Raw genomic sequence first — 18092 nt, forward strand, 5'->3', positions numbered from 1 at the left:
CAAATAGATTTATATTAGTTTTTTTGGGCGTTGTGTATAAACCGAATTGTTGTATTAAATTAGATATTTACATCATAATGGAATACTTTACTTCATCCTTTTTTATGTTTTTTGACGCTACTAGGCCTTGAGGCCTATTCAGATGAAGCAATTTTCCACTTTTACTCTCCCTTTAGGCTCCTTACGCACTGCATGCGATTCAAATCTGAGAAAATTCAGATTTGGAAAACTCGGATCCGATCCGGAATTCAGATGTCTACTGTCCGTTCACAGTTATTTTACCTCTGACGTTATATTTGGCACCATTTCAAATCACACACTAATAAACCCTTAGCTCTAAGGAATAAAGCAAACAAAGCAATGGTGCCAATATAACGTCAGAGGTAAAATAACTGTGAACGGACTGTACTTTAAACTGCATCCATTTGGGATGTTGCTTGCGTATTCTTGACACTGGTCATTTATTCCGGCTCGAATTCGGATGGGATTAGAAATAGATAAATTTTTAATACAAATATAGGTACTTTTAAAATTAAGACCTATTTATTTGTACCTCCATAATATTACTTACGAATAAGGAATCACTGGTATGAATTTATATAAATGGTAGTATAAAATATTTTAGGATTACGAATGAATGAAGTCTCATTATTCAACAGAAATTCTACAGACATTTACAGGCTACAGACCTGAGCAGTAGGTTAGAATGTAGTATGTAAGTTTATTGTATTTAATAGTTATTATGATATAAGTCTATGTATATAAAAGGAAAAGCTGACTGACTGACTGACTGATCAACGCACAGCTCAAACTACTGAACGGATAGGGCATGCATGCTATTATGACGTAGACATCCGCTAAGAAAGGGTTTTTGAAAATTCAACCCCCGAGGGGTAAAATCGGGGTTTGAAATTTGTGTAGTCCACGCGAGCATAAGCTAGTAATAAATATAATAAAAATAGCTTCAAACTTTGCCAACGATTGATTCCTAAAGACAAAACTAATTGGCAGACACTTCAAGTTGGGTTTTTAACAGGTTGCAGAGGTCAAATAATAGTCTTAGTTGTATTATTGCAATCGATTGAAAACCGCCTGGGGGTATTTGGGTCAAGTTTAAAAAGTTGCCTGTATCTACTCTAAGCTGTCTCACATCAATAAATCATTGTAGGCAGATACCTGCGAAGTTAACTACTATTCCCTATCATAATATCGATAATTATTGAGTATCGATTATAGAAAAAATACCGATTTTTTTTTTATAAAATTTAATTACGATACACTACACAAGTCTATACTTACCTACTTAGTGAGCGTTCACACCAGAGTTGTTGCGGATGCCAATATTTTGACATCGGGCTGAATTAAGAACCCTCTCCTTTTTGGAAGTCGGTAAAAAATAACCTTACAGTTGTCTTATGTACCGTCACACGAGTAGAAATCTGCTCGTGTGGTACCGTACCGTAAGTTATCTGCATAACGCTGACTCACAGTCGGCAGCTGACAATAAGTTTATTGTGAACGCGCCCTTATACTTACATTCATCACTTTTCCGTCGGCCTTCAGCGAATACATACGGGTTACATAGTCGAAGCATCGTGTAAAACACTTATGTACCTAATACCCTTGAATTTTCAATAATATACTTATATGTACATAGGTTTTCTTTTTTTTTTTCCTGTTTGACAAAATAAGCAACGTTGACCAAGTCAGTAACTGGATGGGTGACCATCTTGGGAGGTTCATTTTTAGGGTTCCTCCTTAGTGGTTCCTCAAAAGGAAAAAGGAATCACTCGTTGTCTGTCTGTCTGTCGATTCACGATTTTAGGAATTTTTTCCTTTACTTGTGCTAATTTTATGATTCGAGGTCAATGGGAAGTAAGTACCCTATAGGTTTTCTTGAAAGATACGACAGACGGACCAGCCGGACCGATGGACAGACAAACAGACAAAAGGGTTCCTTTTTTTCTTTTGGGGTACTAAACTATAAAAAGTGAGAAAAATCAATAGATTTTTCATTCTTCATAAAAATTGTTCTAGAAATAACTAGGATTGCACTCGATTGCATCAACCATAACGTTTTAAAGTCAGTTTTCTCGCAAATCAATAATCGATGCATAGTTATAAATAATGTATCAGATTTCGAGTAATGAGTTAATGATCAGAAATAAAAATAATCTGTCAGCTATAAGGTTGCAACAACGATTAACTACTTAGGCACAAAATTGAAAAGACAATTGTATTGATTAACTTGTTTTGTGTGTTGAACTCAATACTACGTTGGTCCTGGAAGTAACTTTTTTTTTTTTTCTTTTTTTTTCCGTGGGGAAATCCTCATGGATGCCACCGCACCCGGGGAGGTGCGGAGGTTATGTCGGATTCTTACCGACTAAAACCCCACGATGTTCCACGCATCGCCTGGTGGCTGGGCTACGGGGCCAAACACGTTCGCGCAACCCAGCCAGCGGCGCCTGCTGAGGACCCACCTCAGGGGACCAATGAAGTCCCTACACACCGTCTGAGGCGCACCAGGAACACAAAGGTGCGCCTTCCGACTCGAGGACTGGTTTCTTTACGGGCGATAGACTCCCCGTGTCTATTGCCCAAGAGTCCTTCTCAAGGGGGTAGGCGGCGGTCGTGGGCGACTCGCCTACGCCCGACCCTCCTACGACGGATGGCATGAGAGTTGAAATCATCTTCTCTCATGCGCTCCGCCAACTCCTTCTGCGACATTACCTGCTCGCAGAACACCTCTACTGCTTTCCAAGACCCATCGCTGCCCGCCATGGCTTTGACCACGGCTGGCAGGGAGAGGTCTTGCCCCACTGCCGCCACGAGCGTCTCTCGCGACTCAGCCCATGCTGGGCACTCTGCCAGAGTGTGTTGCGCCGTATCCACGGCACTGCCACACTCATGGCACTCCTCAGTAGGCTCTCTACCTGAGATCTTGCACAGGTACCTTCCGAAGCAGCCATTCCCCGAAAGAACCTGCACAAGATCGAAGGTGAGTACTCCGTGCCCTCTCTCCACGTCCTGGAAGTAACTAGTAAGTGTAGCTTAGGATAATGCTTGAAGTAAGCATTTTTTATTAATAAGGGTGATAGAGTTTGGTTGAACTGTATGATAATATTATGGAGGCTTTTAGCCTATGCACCTATAACGAAAAGGTGTTTGTTTATTATTTCTTTGACTATTTCTATCGCACTTTTTTATCGCAGTCTATTGATGGGTAGGTACCTAGTTGTTTTTGGATAGTCATAATTTTAAGGGAAAACTGCGTATAATCTCAAACAATCTATATTATGGTACATGGGAATAGTACCCATGTAGGTACGAGACAGGTCGAGGGAACGCCCCGCCTCATACCCCGATTGTCATCTCGACCTGTCGCAGACAAGCTACGTCGCGCCGAAGCAAGTCGTCGCTCCGTTTCAAGTTTCTTGTTTATGAATAAAAAATATTTTAGCAATAAATTACCGAAAACCCGGTTAATTACGAAGATTACGAGAACCTAATGTTTCCGTAAACAAGTCCGTCGGTAATAGTTCCTTGTTGTGACAATGTTTGTAGCTTCTTACCGTTTTTAGGGTTCCGTACCAAAATGGTGTAACAGGAACTCCTATAATGCGATTTGTCCGCAAAATTCACACTTGGGAGGAGATCTGTGCTCAATAATGGGATGGCGATGGGTTAATGACTTTGTTCGTCTGTACATCTGTCACATTATCTTATTGCAGTAACTATACTAGTTTTAAGTTAGTAAAGTAAATAATGCTTGGCCAACTTTATGGCAAATAAATTAACAGTAAGTAATTTAAAAAATGTTTTTATTTTCAATGAAAAAGAAGACGAAATTTTCCAAAGTGGGATTGCTATATCAGTTGATCACAGTATCATATTAATATGAAAGAGCACATTCTAAAATAGATTACTATTTTAAAATTGATGGAAATTGTCTAAAAATATAACTTTTTCCCCATTTATCTGAGTAGTTTGCAGAAATACTTAATTAGATAGATAAGTAAAGGTTTATATATAAATTTTACCGGAAAAATAAAACAAAACTGGCACGGATTTTCACGAATCAGCCTTTACAAAGAAAATTATACTTAGTTTGCGGAGGTAGCCAAATAACTAATTATCCTACTAAAGTTTCTTTCCAATGTACGGAACTGTCAGTGGGTGAGTCTGACTCACACTTCTTTGGTTTTATTTATCCTGGTTATGCTAATTTGTGTTTTTTTCCGTTTTATTTTACATAATTTTTTTCCCTTTCCGTGAGCATTTTTATTGTTTTTCAATTGCCGGTAAACCATGTTTACTGTTTACTTTGCCCTACGTCTTTAAAATTATAATAATTTACATACTTATCATTTTCATTACATTATCATTACTTACCTACATTACGTTACATACTTATCATTTTCATTACATTGATACATTATTATTACTTACCTACATAACGTTACATACTTATCATTTTCATTACATTACTTGCCTACGTTCAGTCCGGTAAACTTACACGTCATCATCATCATGATCAACCCATCACCAGCTCACTACAGAGCACGGGTCTCCTCTCAGATTGAGAATGGCTTTGGCCATAGTCTACCACGCTGGCCATGTGCGGATTGGTAGACTTCACACACCTTTGAGTACTCTCAGGCATGCAGGTTTCCTCACGATGTTTTCCTTCACCGTTAAAGCAAGTGATATTTTAATTACTTAAAACGCACATAACTCCGAAAAGTTAGAGGTGCGTGCCCGGGGTCGAACCCCCGACCTCCGATTAGAAGGCGGATGTCCTAATCACTAGGCTATCACAGCTTCATATCAGAGTTCATATCAGTAGCAGCATACAATTACTAAGTAGATGGTTTCATTATAAAACAAAAACCGGCCAAGTGAGAGTCAGACTCGCGCGTGGTAGAGTATGGCCAAACCCTTCTCTTGAGCTCCAGGAGACCCGTGCTCTGTAGTGAGCCGGCGATGGGTTGATCATGATGATGATGATGACAGATATGAACAGTAACATTTCCATAATGAACAATAACAGATTAGAATAATTTCCATATAGGGTTGAGGGTTATCAACTTATCAATTATTAAGGCTCTTTACGCACTGCATCCGATCCGAGAATTCTCAATCTAAAATAGCTAGTACAGTACGACACAAACTAATGTGCATGAACCTTTAGAGGTTTCGGCTTTTTTTTTCTTTTTTTGTGATGTTGCCACATGCCACAAAATCTCGGTTTTCGGATTTTTTCCTTTACTTGTGCTATAAGATCTGCCTACCTACGATATTTCATGATTCTAGGTCAACGGGAAGTACACTAAAGGTTTTCTTGACAGACACGATAGACAGACGGATAGATAAACACACTACAAAGTGATCCTATAAGGTTCCTTTTTTCCCTTTTGATGTACGGAATCCTTAAAATCATCAAATTAATCATAGAATGCACCCGTTATCTACAAAATACAGTGCGTAAAGAGCCTAGAACGTTAGTAACGTGATTAAAGACTCGTAAGTAGCAAATATTAAGTATGGCTGTGTGTTGATACACGCTACTCTCACTACAATAACTATAGATGCTGCACGTGATTAATAAATAAGTCATGCGTGAGAGTCTCCGGAAGATACCCAATTCCTTAACTTTAGATAGGTATAGGTTTAAAGACGTTTGAATTCTCATAAAGACAAAGTCACTTACATGAGAACTTAATTCTAAGAATAAAGTTTACAAATATTCGCCATTTAGGTACTCATTCAATGCATTTGTCGAAGTGATTCGCATTACTCATAGATCTCAAAGTGGAAGACTCAAAAAGTCATTATACATATAACATATACTCAAAAATCCTACACTTATCCTACAATGTCCAAGACTTCTGTTGTGTGATTGCCGTAGAATAGAATAACTATAATATTGTCACGATCGCCATCACCTCTGATTGGTAGACGCTCGAATCGGTAACTATTGGCTTCAATTCATTGTTGTAGCAAGAATACCATAAATTCAGCCAATCACAACAATTGCGATTGTAATAATGATTGATGCAGGTTTTACGAAATCGACCTACTGGTTTAAAAATATGGCACTGATTTTTCACTTGCCAATTTAGAAATTGTAGTGAACTGTACAATCTAAATATATACCATCCGCTAAGAAAGGATTTTTGAAGATTCAACCCCTAAAGGGGTGAAATAGGGATTTGAAATTTGTGTAGTCCACGCGGACGAAGTCGCGAGCATAAGCTAGTATGTTTAATACTTACAACTACAGATTAGAGAAGCTCTAATCTGTGCTTACAACCGATTTATATCTAGATTCAGGACATCAACAGATATGTATAGAGATTTACTAAATTAGCACGAGTAATTCTTTTGTATCGAGATATTGATGAAAACTTGAAAAATAATTGTGAATTTAGGTTTCTAAAAAACCCGTGGTAACTCTTTGATTTTCGAGAGTAAAAAGTAGCCTATATGATTCTTCAGGTCTTTAACTAGGTATATCCAATATCCATGCAAAAAATCGCGTCCGTTGCGACGTGTTTGAAAGACAAACCAACAAACGCATTTTCTTATCTAATTTATAATATGAAGTATGTATTATAATAGGTATTAATTATATAATACACGTAACACGCGAGCGGTACCTTCGTTGGTATCTTTGTTGCTGATTGACCCACTAACTCCAGCGAACACGCCGGAATAAGTTCTTGCACACGCGTTTGATTTTCAGAAGCATGTAATGTAGCGTATATACACGTGTATACTGCATAACAAAACAAGTACAAAACCCACAGAAAAAAACGCTAGTCTGTATTCGCCTTAAATGTAGGTATATTTTTAACCTGTGAAGCAACATAACTGTCGTCTGTCACAGCGTGAGAATCGATCCGTCAAGGTGAGCCGGGGTCGAAAAGAACACACTTTCCACTCCCAAGGTCGGGCTTAATTAAAAAACGGCGTTCTCTCAAAAACTTATATTTAAAAAACCATTATTACAATAGCGAGGAGGACGCAACAGATCTGAGTTTATTGTGCCGACTGCAGAATAAATTAACTTCGCCTAATCGGAAATAAATAAAAGCGAATGACTTTTTAATAGACGCGATACAATAAAACTGCGTAAATTTTATACCGAAACAAAAGTTTTAAATTTGTATAGTTTACAATAATTATAACAATCTATAAGAGGTTGGATCTTTACGGAGTAAAAACTATGTAGGTATATAATATATTATGGGTATATAATATGTCAACTATTTTTCACTTGTGTGTGCCATAACATAACTTGGCAATCATTTTTCATGGCGGTAAACAGATTGAAGGCAGTACCTATCTATCCCTATGAGAAGTAACCTTAACACGCTCTCCAACGCTTTCAAGTTCAAGTTACAGGAGTTCAAAGATTTGTACACTTAAACGTGATTTGCGTATCACAGTCACGGATATTGGTTTCGACAAAGTTGTTGTTTGTACAAAAATTTCATTGATATTGAATGGTCAATATTCAAATTACGTTTTTATTGAAAGCGTTAAGAAACGCGCCAGGGTTAGGTATTTCTCTCGTAAGCTCTGGTTACCTAGGATAGCGCTTTTTTGGATTGAGTAGTATGTTAGTAAGTAGAATAATTTAGTAACACATGAAGTAAACAAAATTTCATACTTTAAAATAACAAGTGTATTTAAATAAGAAAACAAATTGACAGTTTTTGATAGCTTCTATAAATAGAATTAAAAGAAACGCAGCATACCTAAAACGAGTAACATCGCAAACCTACTTTCGACTCTAATATTGTAGAAAATGATAAGAATTATCACATTATTCATTATGTATGTATATATACATATTTACATAAAAATGCCCTTGAAGGTAAAAAAAATTAAGCATTTTTGTTTCAAATGTAGGTACCAAACCACGCAAACGAAGTTGCGAGAATTTCCTAAGTTTTTAGCATGGTTAAAGTAACACTGATAAGCGGTAACACTGATAAGCGGTAACACTGATAAGCGGTAATAATAAAGAATGTGACCAGAACGCTGGCAAAAACGAAAACAGGTGATAGTATAGATGATTACTGATATTAGTACCACAAAAAAAAGCAAAAAAAAATATTAAAAAATCCTATAATTTTGTACAAGTTTACGATATATTGCAAATAAAACATCTGACTGACGCTAGAGGTCAACGAACGTTGCGTAAGTAGGCCACTCGGAGTCAATGCCGCGTCGTAGGCGGGGCATTGACCCGAGTTTTGCACGCTACACATTGCGGGTTTGAAAAATACTAAATCACTACAAAATGAGGCAAACGGTAATTGGTATTGGATTGTGTTTAGGTAGTATAACAATAAAGCTAAGTTTTTGCTAGCGTTCTGGTTACACCCTGTATATTTGAGACGGAGGAGGAGGAAGAGCAGGGACCTTGAGAATAGATACAGATTTTCACACTTATTTAGGGTTCCCGACACAAATCTGAAATGACTTATTTTTAACAATTAATTTTAATTATTCTATAACCGCTGATAACATGAATCGTAGACCCTAGCACCTGACCTTAAAACAGATAAGTACAATGTGATAGGATTTTCGATTGACTGCCAACCAATAATGCCTAAAAATATATAGTTTTACATGGGTAGGTACTATGATAAAAACAAATGAAAAATTAGTGCTAAAAAATTTTTACGAGACATTTCACCGCGATTAGTAGCCTCATCTGGTGACAGAAGGGCTGGCTCATTTTTAACCGACTTCCACAAAGGAGGTGGTTCTCAATTCGGCCGGTTTTTTACGCAACGGATCAACCTGCCTATCCAGCGCAGAAATGAAGCCAGTATTCTTGGCACCATTCTACGGGGGCGTGATTTGTATAGTAATTAGATAAGGCTAGCTTTAAGTTTTATTGTAATATTTTCATTAAAAAAAACAATAATTTTACATAGTTAACATTGTATGTTAATCACAAAATCAGTGCTAATTGGTAACGGAAAGATAATATGTTTGCGATGCAACATGTGCAAGTATGCCTCTATACAAAGATATAAGTCCCGAAAATTGCTAATGCGCTTGGCCGCCATTTTAGTGACTTCAGCATTAGACTGAAATTTCGAACTGACGGTACATTTTTAGTTAAATATACGGCAAATGACGTCAAAATGACGTCATTTCGATGTTAATGAGACATGGTTTCAGCGCAATAGCAAATTGCGCGACTTATAAAGTAGGTACATAGCTTAGATAAGAGAAATAAAATAAAGTTAGGCTTAGAGCACATTTAGTAGTACAACATTTACAATGATTTTTGCTTATAACATAACGAGATATAAATATATTATGTACAAAGATGTTCTTATTCAAGTGGAGGTGAAAGGAATGAACAAGTCAGCCGGAGGAAGGTGATTGAACGAAAAGGCAGTGTTAATTTTGTCTGTCGGTATATTACTCCGTAAACATTTCAATATGATACATTAAACTGCAAGGTTTTGTAGGTTTTCCCGGTTTTATAGTATGCTCTATCTATCCTTCTATCATCCTTCTGTCATCACCGGCTCACTACAGAGCACGGGTCTCCTCTCAGAGTGAGAAGGGTTTTGGCCATAGTCTACCACGCTGGCTATGTGCAGATTGGTAGACTTCACACACCTTTGAGAACATTATGGAGAACTCTCAGGCATGCAGGTTTCCTCACGATGTTTTCCTTCACCGTTAAAGCAAGTGATATTTAATTAATTAAAACGCACATAACTCCGAAAAGTTAGAGGTGCGTGCCCGGGATCGAACCCCCGACCTCCGATTAGAAGGCGGACGTCCTAACTCCTAACCACTAGGCTATCACAGCTTCAAAAGTATATATTTGTACAAATACTTAGTTCGTACAGGAGTACGTTTTTTTTAATTTATAGACTAGCGCTTGGCTGCAATCAGACCTGTTGGAAAGTGATGATGCAGCCTAAGATGGAGCGCCCTTGCCTAGTATATACCTAATCACTCTGTACTTAAAGGTATATTAAAAGTGGAAGGAAAAACTGATGCCAGAAGGGCGTTCCATACGACCGAGTCTATGTTGTACGTATGACCCTGCCCAGGTACATGGCATAACCTGAATCATGACCCCAACTTATATCAATGAAATCAGCCGGGTCATCGCTGAAAATCATCGTCCTGCATTGCAAGACATTATGCTGAGCTGTACACCCATTTGGGGTGGTGTCACAGATGAAAATGTTACATTTGTACTTTTGTTTGTTTTTATCTGTGACACCAACAACAAATAAACGCAATTTCTTTCTTTCTTTCAACAACAAATAAACGCATTTTCTTTCTTTTATTTGTACATCATTGTACAAACACAACATAATTCAGAGCTGGGACATTTTTTCAGATTTTTACACACCTGATATCTGTTATCCTGGTGCTTCTGTTGCTTGAGCGTTTCAGTTTAAATGCTCAAGTGGTAGACGTGACAGGGTAAACTACCCTAAGGATGTGTAGCACAGTTTCTATAATATAATCTTTTCTCTTCTTTTGCACGGTTCTGCGTTATAATAAGAGTTTGAAAGGCGAAAAGCTTAGCTCCAAAATCTTTGTGCGTTATGACATTACTTTAAATCGTAAGATGAATTTTTTGTAGCGAACTAAAAACTGAGGCGCTAAGCTACTCGCCTCTCAAAAACTAACGGTCACCATTCCAAAATTGTTACCTACATTTTTTTAAACAAGCTTCAGTATATTGCTTACTTATGTAAGTAAGAAACAAGCACGATATATCGATTATACAATTGAAGAAATGTATCATTCCTATCGAGTAATAAAATACAAAAGAGATTGCTCCGAACGGATAGTACGCCTCTCACTCTTGCGCAACGCAATTAAAATCACAACAACTTAAAAATAGTATTAAAAAAACTTAAATAAATCATGACATGGCGCGACTGACTTAAATTATCTTAATTAATCTTATACAATGATAAAGGACGGTTGGTCCGGCGCATTGTGGCATCCCATACGCAAAATTCCGCGGCGGAACGAGCACGTTGCATTAGATACATGCGCCGATATGCGTTTATGTATTATCTCGGTTATGTAAACGTGGAACGGGCATCCATAGTTCGCAATCCAATTTACGCAACGTGCTGCGCTCTGCCGTCTCCGTCGCCCACATCTCCCGCCAGATATCGAGTCTACAAACTTCTGATGTCGATTTTGCTTTATTATTGAATTTTGTGCTTACAACTCTGACATACTCGGGTGAAAACTCCCCACAGCGCGCGCCCGCAATAAATACGCGGTAATAAATAATCACATTCTAATAAATTACAAACGCTACTTAACTAGGCCTATCTAAATGAGCTTCGATCACAATCCGCGACGAATCGATCGTCGACTTTATCAACTAGGTAACTACGATCTCCCAGTTCACTAACTCTCTACATGCATTCTTTTATAATAAACTAAGAATTTAACACGCGAACACGAATCGTTTCCTCGTAGATTAAAAACCAGGTGGTCAGAACGTGAAAGGTAGTTATCCAACGTGATTAGAAAGGTGTCACGGTTGGCGGGCGCTTTCTAGCGCGAATACAACGCCAGGTCCGAGATCCTCCGCTGGCGCGCGGCCGCGTGGAAGCCTCGCGTGCCGTCGGGCACGACGGGCGCGCGCGGCTCGAAGCGCGGCGTGCACGACACGCGCCGGCCGCCGCACTCGGGGCCCGTGAGCGAGCAGCCCGACAGGCGCCGCGCCAGCCAGCCCTCGGCGCTGCTGGCGCTGCCCGTGCTGGCCTGCGACGCGCGCCGCGAGCCGCAGAAGAACGACACGCCCGAGTCCGAGCTGTGGCTGCACGTCGACGTCCGGCGCGGCACCCACGTCTGGATCTCGGGCGAGCGCGGCGCGAAGAATCCGCTCGAATTGCGCCTATAGAACGGCGGCGTTCCGTATCTGTAGCTTTCGTATTCCGCTTCCGAGCCGCTGCAGCAGGAGGAGTACTCGCACTCGTGGCGTCTCGGCGCAGGACGGCGCACCGGCGTTTTCCTCTTCGGCTCCCGCGGGACTCCGTTCAATTCGTACACTCTCATACCTTCCTCGTCCGAGCTTTGCAGACGCAGAGCGCCTCTCGCGGCCTCGGATTCAGTAAACTCAACTAACGCGCACACACAGTTCACCAAGCTCGGATTCTTGTTCAGGAATTGGCGGACGTCGGCCGGGACCGGGTTCCCGGGCCTGAGCACCCTGACCAAAGCAATTTCACCACAACTCGCAAACAGCCTGGACACGTTCTCAACCGAAGGGCGTTCGATAGGCATTCGGACGGCCACCACGGTTCTAGACGGAGTCGTCTCGTCGTACGCCGGCAGCGGATCGATCCGGCGCAGCTTCGTTCCCTGTTCGTTAATCTCCAGCTTCGTGGATCGCTTCAAGGCCTCGGCCACCACTCGCCAGTCCTTGGTCAGATGCTTGACGCGCTTGAAACTGGATATCAGCTTGAGGGAGACGTACCCCTCCTTGTTGCGGCGCACGTGCTTGAGCAGGAAGGCGTCCTTGGTGATGTTGGCGTCGGAGAAGTAGAACTCGACCTGGGCCACGATGCGCGCGGCCAGCTCGTCGTCGGGCGGCGCGTAGGGCGGCTCCTGGGCGTCGGGAGCGACTTCGCAGCCGGAGTCCTTCCCGCCGCCCGAGCCCGCGTCGGACGCGGAGTCGGACAGGTCGGCGTTGTCGTCGGTGGACGGGCGGCGGTCGGAGGCGATGCCCTCATCGGGCTCGGGCACGACCTGGCTGGGAGGGGTCTCCTCCATGTTGGTAGCGCGTGGGATTACCACTTTAGCATAACAGGAGCGTGCGACTCGCTCGGTAGCGCGGTACGACTGCGGGCGCGCGGCGCGCACGCGACTGTTTTATAATATCGGAGGGATGCGCCATGCGCGGTAAAAGGCGCTCGGAAACGGACGAGATGGCATTGCAGAGTGCAGACTACGAGACGCTTTGCGTTAATTACTTAACATGTGTCGGCGCTACGGGTCGGGTTGGAGACCGCAAGCAGTTTAGCGGTCGCATCGAAGCGGTCGCGGTCTCACGCACCGTATAATGGTTGCAGAGAAATGAATAAAATATGAATATGCACGCGATGATTACCTAGGCGAATCTATGCTACGATAATAGACTCGCGTGCGTTGCGCGCAATGTTATAAATTAAATAAAAACAGAGCGTGTTTTAGTACACTAATTAATTGCGTCCCTAATTACTTCTGTCTGCTTAGTTTAAACTCTTTAGTCACCTGTGATCAAACAATGGAAAAAAACTCTGTGAGTTTGACCATTATTATAGGTAGGTACTAATTTTTTTACCCGTTAAACTGATCTGAATTAATTAATTAATTGTTGTATTCAGTGAAAAAATAATTACCTAATCGTTTGTAATTCTAACTTTTTGTTAGACCTGACATCTTCTTTATTAATTTAACAACATATTTTTTAATCTAACTGGTAGTTCAGTGTCTCATTAATATCTAAATTAGGTATCTTACAAATTATAAAGTTTAATGATTTAATAAGCGTTAAAAGGTAAGCGATAAGAAAATTTTCATTGAAAATCTTCAGTCTTGACAGATTTCGTGCCTACGCCGTTATCAATTAAGAGAAATCTGAATAAATAAAACAATTAACTTCATCTCACTCTTAGTAATTCAAACATTTGCATTATCTTATATTATGTAGGTCGCGGTTGTAGCAGCTCAGCTAATCAAGAATCATTCAGTCAGTGACACGGCAGCGTTTAAACTGGTTATATCGTTTGGTAATATTCAGTTATGGACCACTCCTCAAAACATATGTGACATTAGTAACATACATTATTATCTACGACGAGGCTGCATGGAAAAAGTAAAATGCCTGTAGGTGACTGAAAATGTAATTCCGCACTGCGAAATTTCACCGCACGATTTTTCCAGCAGATTCATTCGTACTTCCAAGTGCGCTCCGGAAAAAAGTAGCTTTGCTCTCATTTGGATATTAACGAATCAAACTCAATAAAAATTTCTAGATATGTTTTAGGAACTAAGTATTAGGAACTATGCTATATCCTACGTCAGTAGTTTGCTAAATTTCCGTTAAAATACTTAGTTTAAAATTATTTACATACAGATGTTTGACTGAAACATCTGACTACATTCTCATACTAAGTTTATTGATATGTTTGGAATAATTTAATAAGCATGCAAATGGATAATAAATATTTGTTAATTGATTAAAACTTACTGCTTAAAACTCTTAGAACTAAGAATATTGTTTAGTAAATCATAATATACATAGGTAGGTGTAAAGGATGTAACCAGAACTCTAGCAAAAACTTAGCGTTATTGTTATACTACCTAACTCAATTTGTAGTTTTAGTGATTTAGTATCCTTCAAATTCGCAATGTATAGCGTGCCGAACTCAGGTCAATGCTCCACCTACGGTGCAGCATTGACCTCGAGTGGCCTACTTACGCAACGTGCGTTGACCTCTAGCGTCAGTCAGATATTTTATTTGGAATATATCGTGAACTTTTACAAAATATAGGTTTTATTTTTATTTATTTTTGGTGTTTTTAGGGTTCCGTACCTCAAAAGGGAAAACGGAACCCTTATAGGATCACTTTGTTGTCTGTCTGTCTGTCTGTCTGTCAAGAAACCTACAGGGTACTTCCCGTTGACCTAGAATCATGAAATTTGGCAGGTGGGTAGATCTTATAGCTGACATTTGGGGAAAAATCTGAAAACCGTGAATTTAGGGTTAGATCTTACAAAAATAATTGAATTGTGGTCATGAACTAATAATTAGTATTTTCAACTTTCGAAGTGAGTGACTATATCAAGTGGGGTATCATATGAAAGGTCTTCCCCTGTACATTCTAAAACCGATTTTTATTTATTTTTATGCATCATAGTTTTTGAATTATCGTGCAAAATGTCGAAAAAATACGACTGTAGCACGGAACCCTCATTGCGCGAGCCTGACTCGCACTTGGCCGGTTTTTTTTTTGTGGTATCATATCAGTAATCATCAGTACTATCACCTGTCTTCGTTTTTGCTATGTATATGGGATGTGATTTCATAAGGAAGGAAAAATCACAGGAAAATTTCAGTTTTACATAAATTCTTCCAAAGCTAGCAACTTATAAATACGTAAGCAGTTTTTCAGCCGATTTTTCACAGAGTTCAACTACCACTCGCTGGTAGATTACAACCAGTGGCGTGCACAGTGTTAGAACACCAGGGTAGGCATTTGTTAGGTAGGAACCTGTTTACTGACAGGTCATAATGAAAAATATGCATTGGCCCCGATTCTCTAGTCTCTCTCTAATCTAAATTTAGAGTATCTGCATCCTTTTCTTTTTACTAATGCTAAAAAAGGAACGGAACATGACTTTCACATTTAAAGACTCTAAATTTTAGTGCACAATACAAATTTAAACAGTAGGTTCGCGAGTGCGTGCTAAAATCACGGGTTTTACCATCTAAAAATTAAATTTAGAAATGTCAAACTGCTTCTGTCCTTTTCATATTACAATAGTAAGAAGAGGGTGCGAATACTCTAAAATTAGGTTGTACTTAGAATCGGTGCCATTGAGCTATTAGAACTGGGGTAAGCAGTGCATTTATGCCTCTATGACCTGCACGCCACTGATTACAACGTAGGCTCACGTAGGTGGATATTACACTCGCTGGCCACCTACATTTTAAACAAGATTAGGCGAGCGTTACCCGCCTGACTATCGGTCTATATCTACTCGTGTGCTATCGGCTGTCGAGTCTACTCTGTGGTCGAGTGTTGGGTAACATCAATGAGTACCTGCTTTTAAATGGTTATAAACCGGTCAAGTGCGAGTCGTTACGTACCATCGTACAACAAAATATACACTTTTAATTATAGTTTTTTCTAGGTCAACGGGAAGTAGCTAGGTAACCCTATAGACAGACCGACGACAGACAGGAAAATGATCATATAAGGTTTCCTTTTTTTACCCCGGAGCTACGGAGCCATAAATATCACTACCGTCTACCCATATTATCACGAAACCGAAAATGTGTTTGTTCGTTGGTTTGTCCTTCAATCACGTCGCAACGGAGCAATGGATCGGCGTGATTATTTGCATGGGTAGGTATACTTAGTTAAAGACCGAGAGAGTGACAAACTACAAAAGCTACTTTTTATCTCGGAAAATCAAAGAGTTCCCACGGGGTATTGAAAAACTAAATTCACGTGAACGAAGTCGCGGGCATCAGCTAGTGAACAGGAAAAGTTTAAGAAAACAATAAGTACTCGCTAGACAATAGTATACGTCCCGCAAATTGCTAATGCGCGTGGCCGCCATTTTAGTGACGTCAGCACTAGACTGAAGTTTCGAGCTGATGGTATAATTTTACATAAATATACGTCAAATGACGTCACAATGACGTCATTTCGATGTTAATGAGACATGGTTCCAGCGCAATAGCAATTTGCGGGACTTATAAGTATTTAGTATAACCCTTGGATTAGTCTTCCGTGTGTAAATCTACCTTTAATGACTATAACTGATTAGGTACTATGGTATTATGCAAAGCAAGCATTTTTTGTTTGAATTTCCTTGTCGATTGTTCGCTAACCTGTTTTTATTAAATACGCGAAGATCAAGATCATACGGCCATTAAATTATGAAGTAATCATCGGGTGACGATGGAGAGAGAGAGAGAGCTATATTTGGAGTTTTCTACGTGATCAAATCAGAAACGAGGAGATCCGCCATAGCTCAACGGGTTGCGAAGCTGAAGTGGCAATAGGCAGGGCACATAGTTCGAAAAACGACGACGTTGGGCTCTCTGACGAATGGCGATCTCGATCGGAAGGCGCAAGGGGCTTAAATAGGGGATGAAAGTTTGTATGAAAGTCCGTCTATTTTCAAGTTATTTGCATAAAAATTAGTATTTGGGTTTTCGGTCACAGATGCAGAAATACGTGTTTCAGAATTTTTGGAAATTCAACCTCCACCTCGATTTTCTAAATTCCACCCGAGCGAAGCGTGAGCTAGTATTTTATAAAATTCAGATACGCCCTTTCGTGAAGAGTTCATGACCCACCTTTCAAGTCATGTCGGTGATTAATTCACCTAGCAACAATAGGTAGGTATGTGAAATCAGATAGTGCATAAGTCTTCCGAAGCCATACTTAATGACGTAACCTACTTATTTGGTGAACCGCCTCATATTATTATAATACCTAATATTAAATAGGATTTTACTTATACCTACTTACGTTTGCAAATACTCCTACATTTTTCATTGACGATAATAATCGTCAATGAAAAATGTAGAGTGAGTCCCACATACCCGCCCTTGTGCGGCATGCCTAATAGCATTTTTACCAGCGGAAAAAAAAAAAAAAAAAGGAGTATGTCCAGCTCGCCCGACTTCAACATACATACCTACACATGTAGAAACTAGAAACAAAAGTTATTTTTTACTTTGTAGTGGTTTTGGAAGTCGGTTTTTTTAATAATTAGGGTTCCGTACCTCAAAAGGAAAAATGGAACCCTTATAGGATCACTTTGTTGTCTGTCTGTCTGTCTGTCTGTCTGTCTGTCCGTCTGTCTGTCAAGAAACCTACAGGGTACTTCCCGTTGACCTAGAATCATGAAATTTGGCAGGTAGGTAGATCTTATAGCTGACATTTGGGGAAAAATTTGAAAAACGTGAATTTAGGGTTAGATTACACAAAAAAAAATTAAATTGTGGTCATGAACTAATAATTAGTATTTTCAACTTTCGAAGTGAGTAACTATATCAAGTGGGGTATCATATGAAAGGTCTTCACCTGTACATTCTAAAACAGATTTTTATTTATTTTTATACATCATAGTTTTTGAATTATCGTGCAAAATGTCGAAAAATACGACTGTAGTACGGAACCCTCATTGCGCGACTCCTGACTCGCACTTGGCCGGTTTTTTTTTTATGTAGTCACTTGTTCGTGTGGGGTGGCATTTCAGCATGGGCATTTTAATTTTACAATAGTATAATAAGTAATACTAGTTAAGTATATTATTTTCAGATGCCACGTCAACA

At 39.7% G+C, this 18092-nt stretch overlaps 2 protein-coding genes across 2 annotated transcripts; both read right to left on the reverse strand.

The window, feature by feature from the left end:
• Positions 1 to 2613: 2613 nt before the first annotated feature.
• LOC138402611 (uncharacterized) lies at positions 2614 to 3375 on the reverse strand. Its single transcript, XM_069499933.1, has 2 exons — positions 3364 to 3375; positions 2614 to 3030 (listed from the first exon to the last, which is right to left on the reverse strand). The coding sequence occupies exons 1-2, from the start codon at positions 3373 to 3375 to the stop codon at positions 2614 to 2616; spliced, it is 429 nt and encodes a 142-aa protein (XP_069356034.1).
• Positions 3376 to 6977: 3602 nt separating this feature from the next.
• LOC117983651 (la-related protein 6-like) lies at positions 6978 to 12970 on the reverse strand. The gene has a single exon (XM_034970266.2). It carries the CDS (start codon positions 12802 to 12804, stop codon positions 11584 to 11586), a length of 1221 nt encoding a protein of 406 aa, XP_034826157.1. The 5' UTR covers positions 12805 to 12970; the 3' UTR covers positions 6978 to 11583.
• Positions 12971 to 18092: the final 5122 nt, after the last annotated feature.

Source organism: Maniola hyperantus, chromosome 7 (assembly GCF_902806685.2).
Source record: "Maniola hyperantus chromosome 7, iAphHyp1.2, whole genome shotgun sequence".
NCBI lineage: Eukaryota > Metazoa > Arthropoda > Insecta > Lepidoptera > Nymphalidae > Maniola > Maniola hyperantus.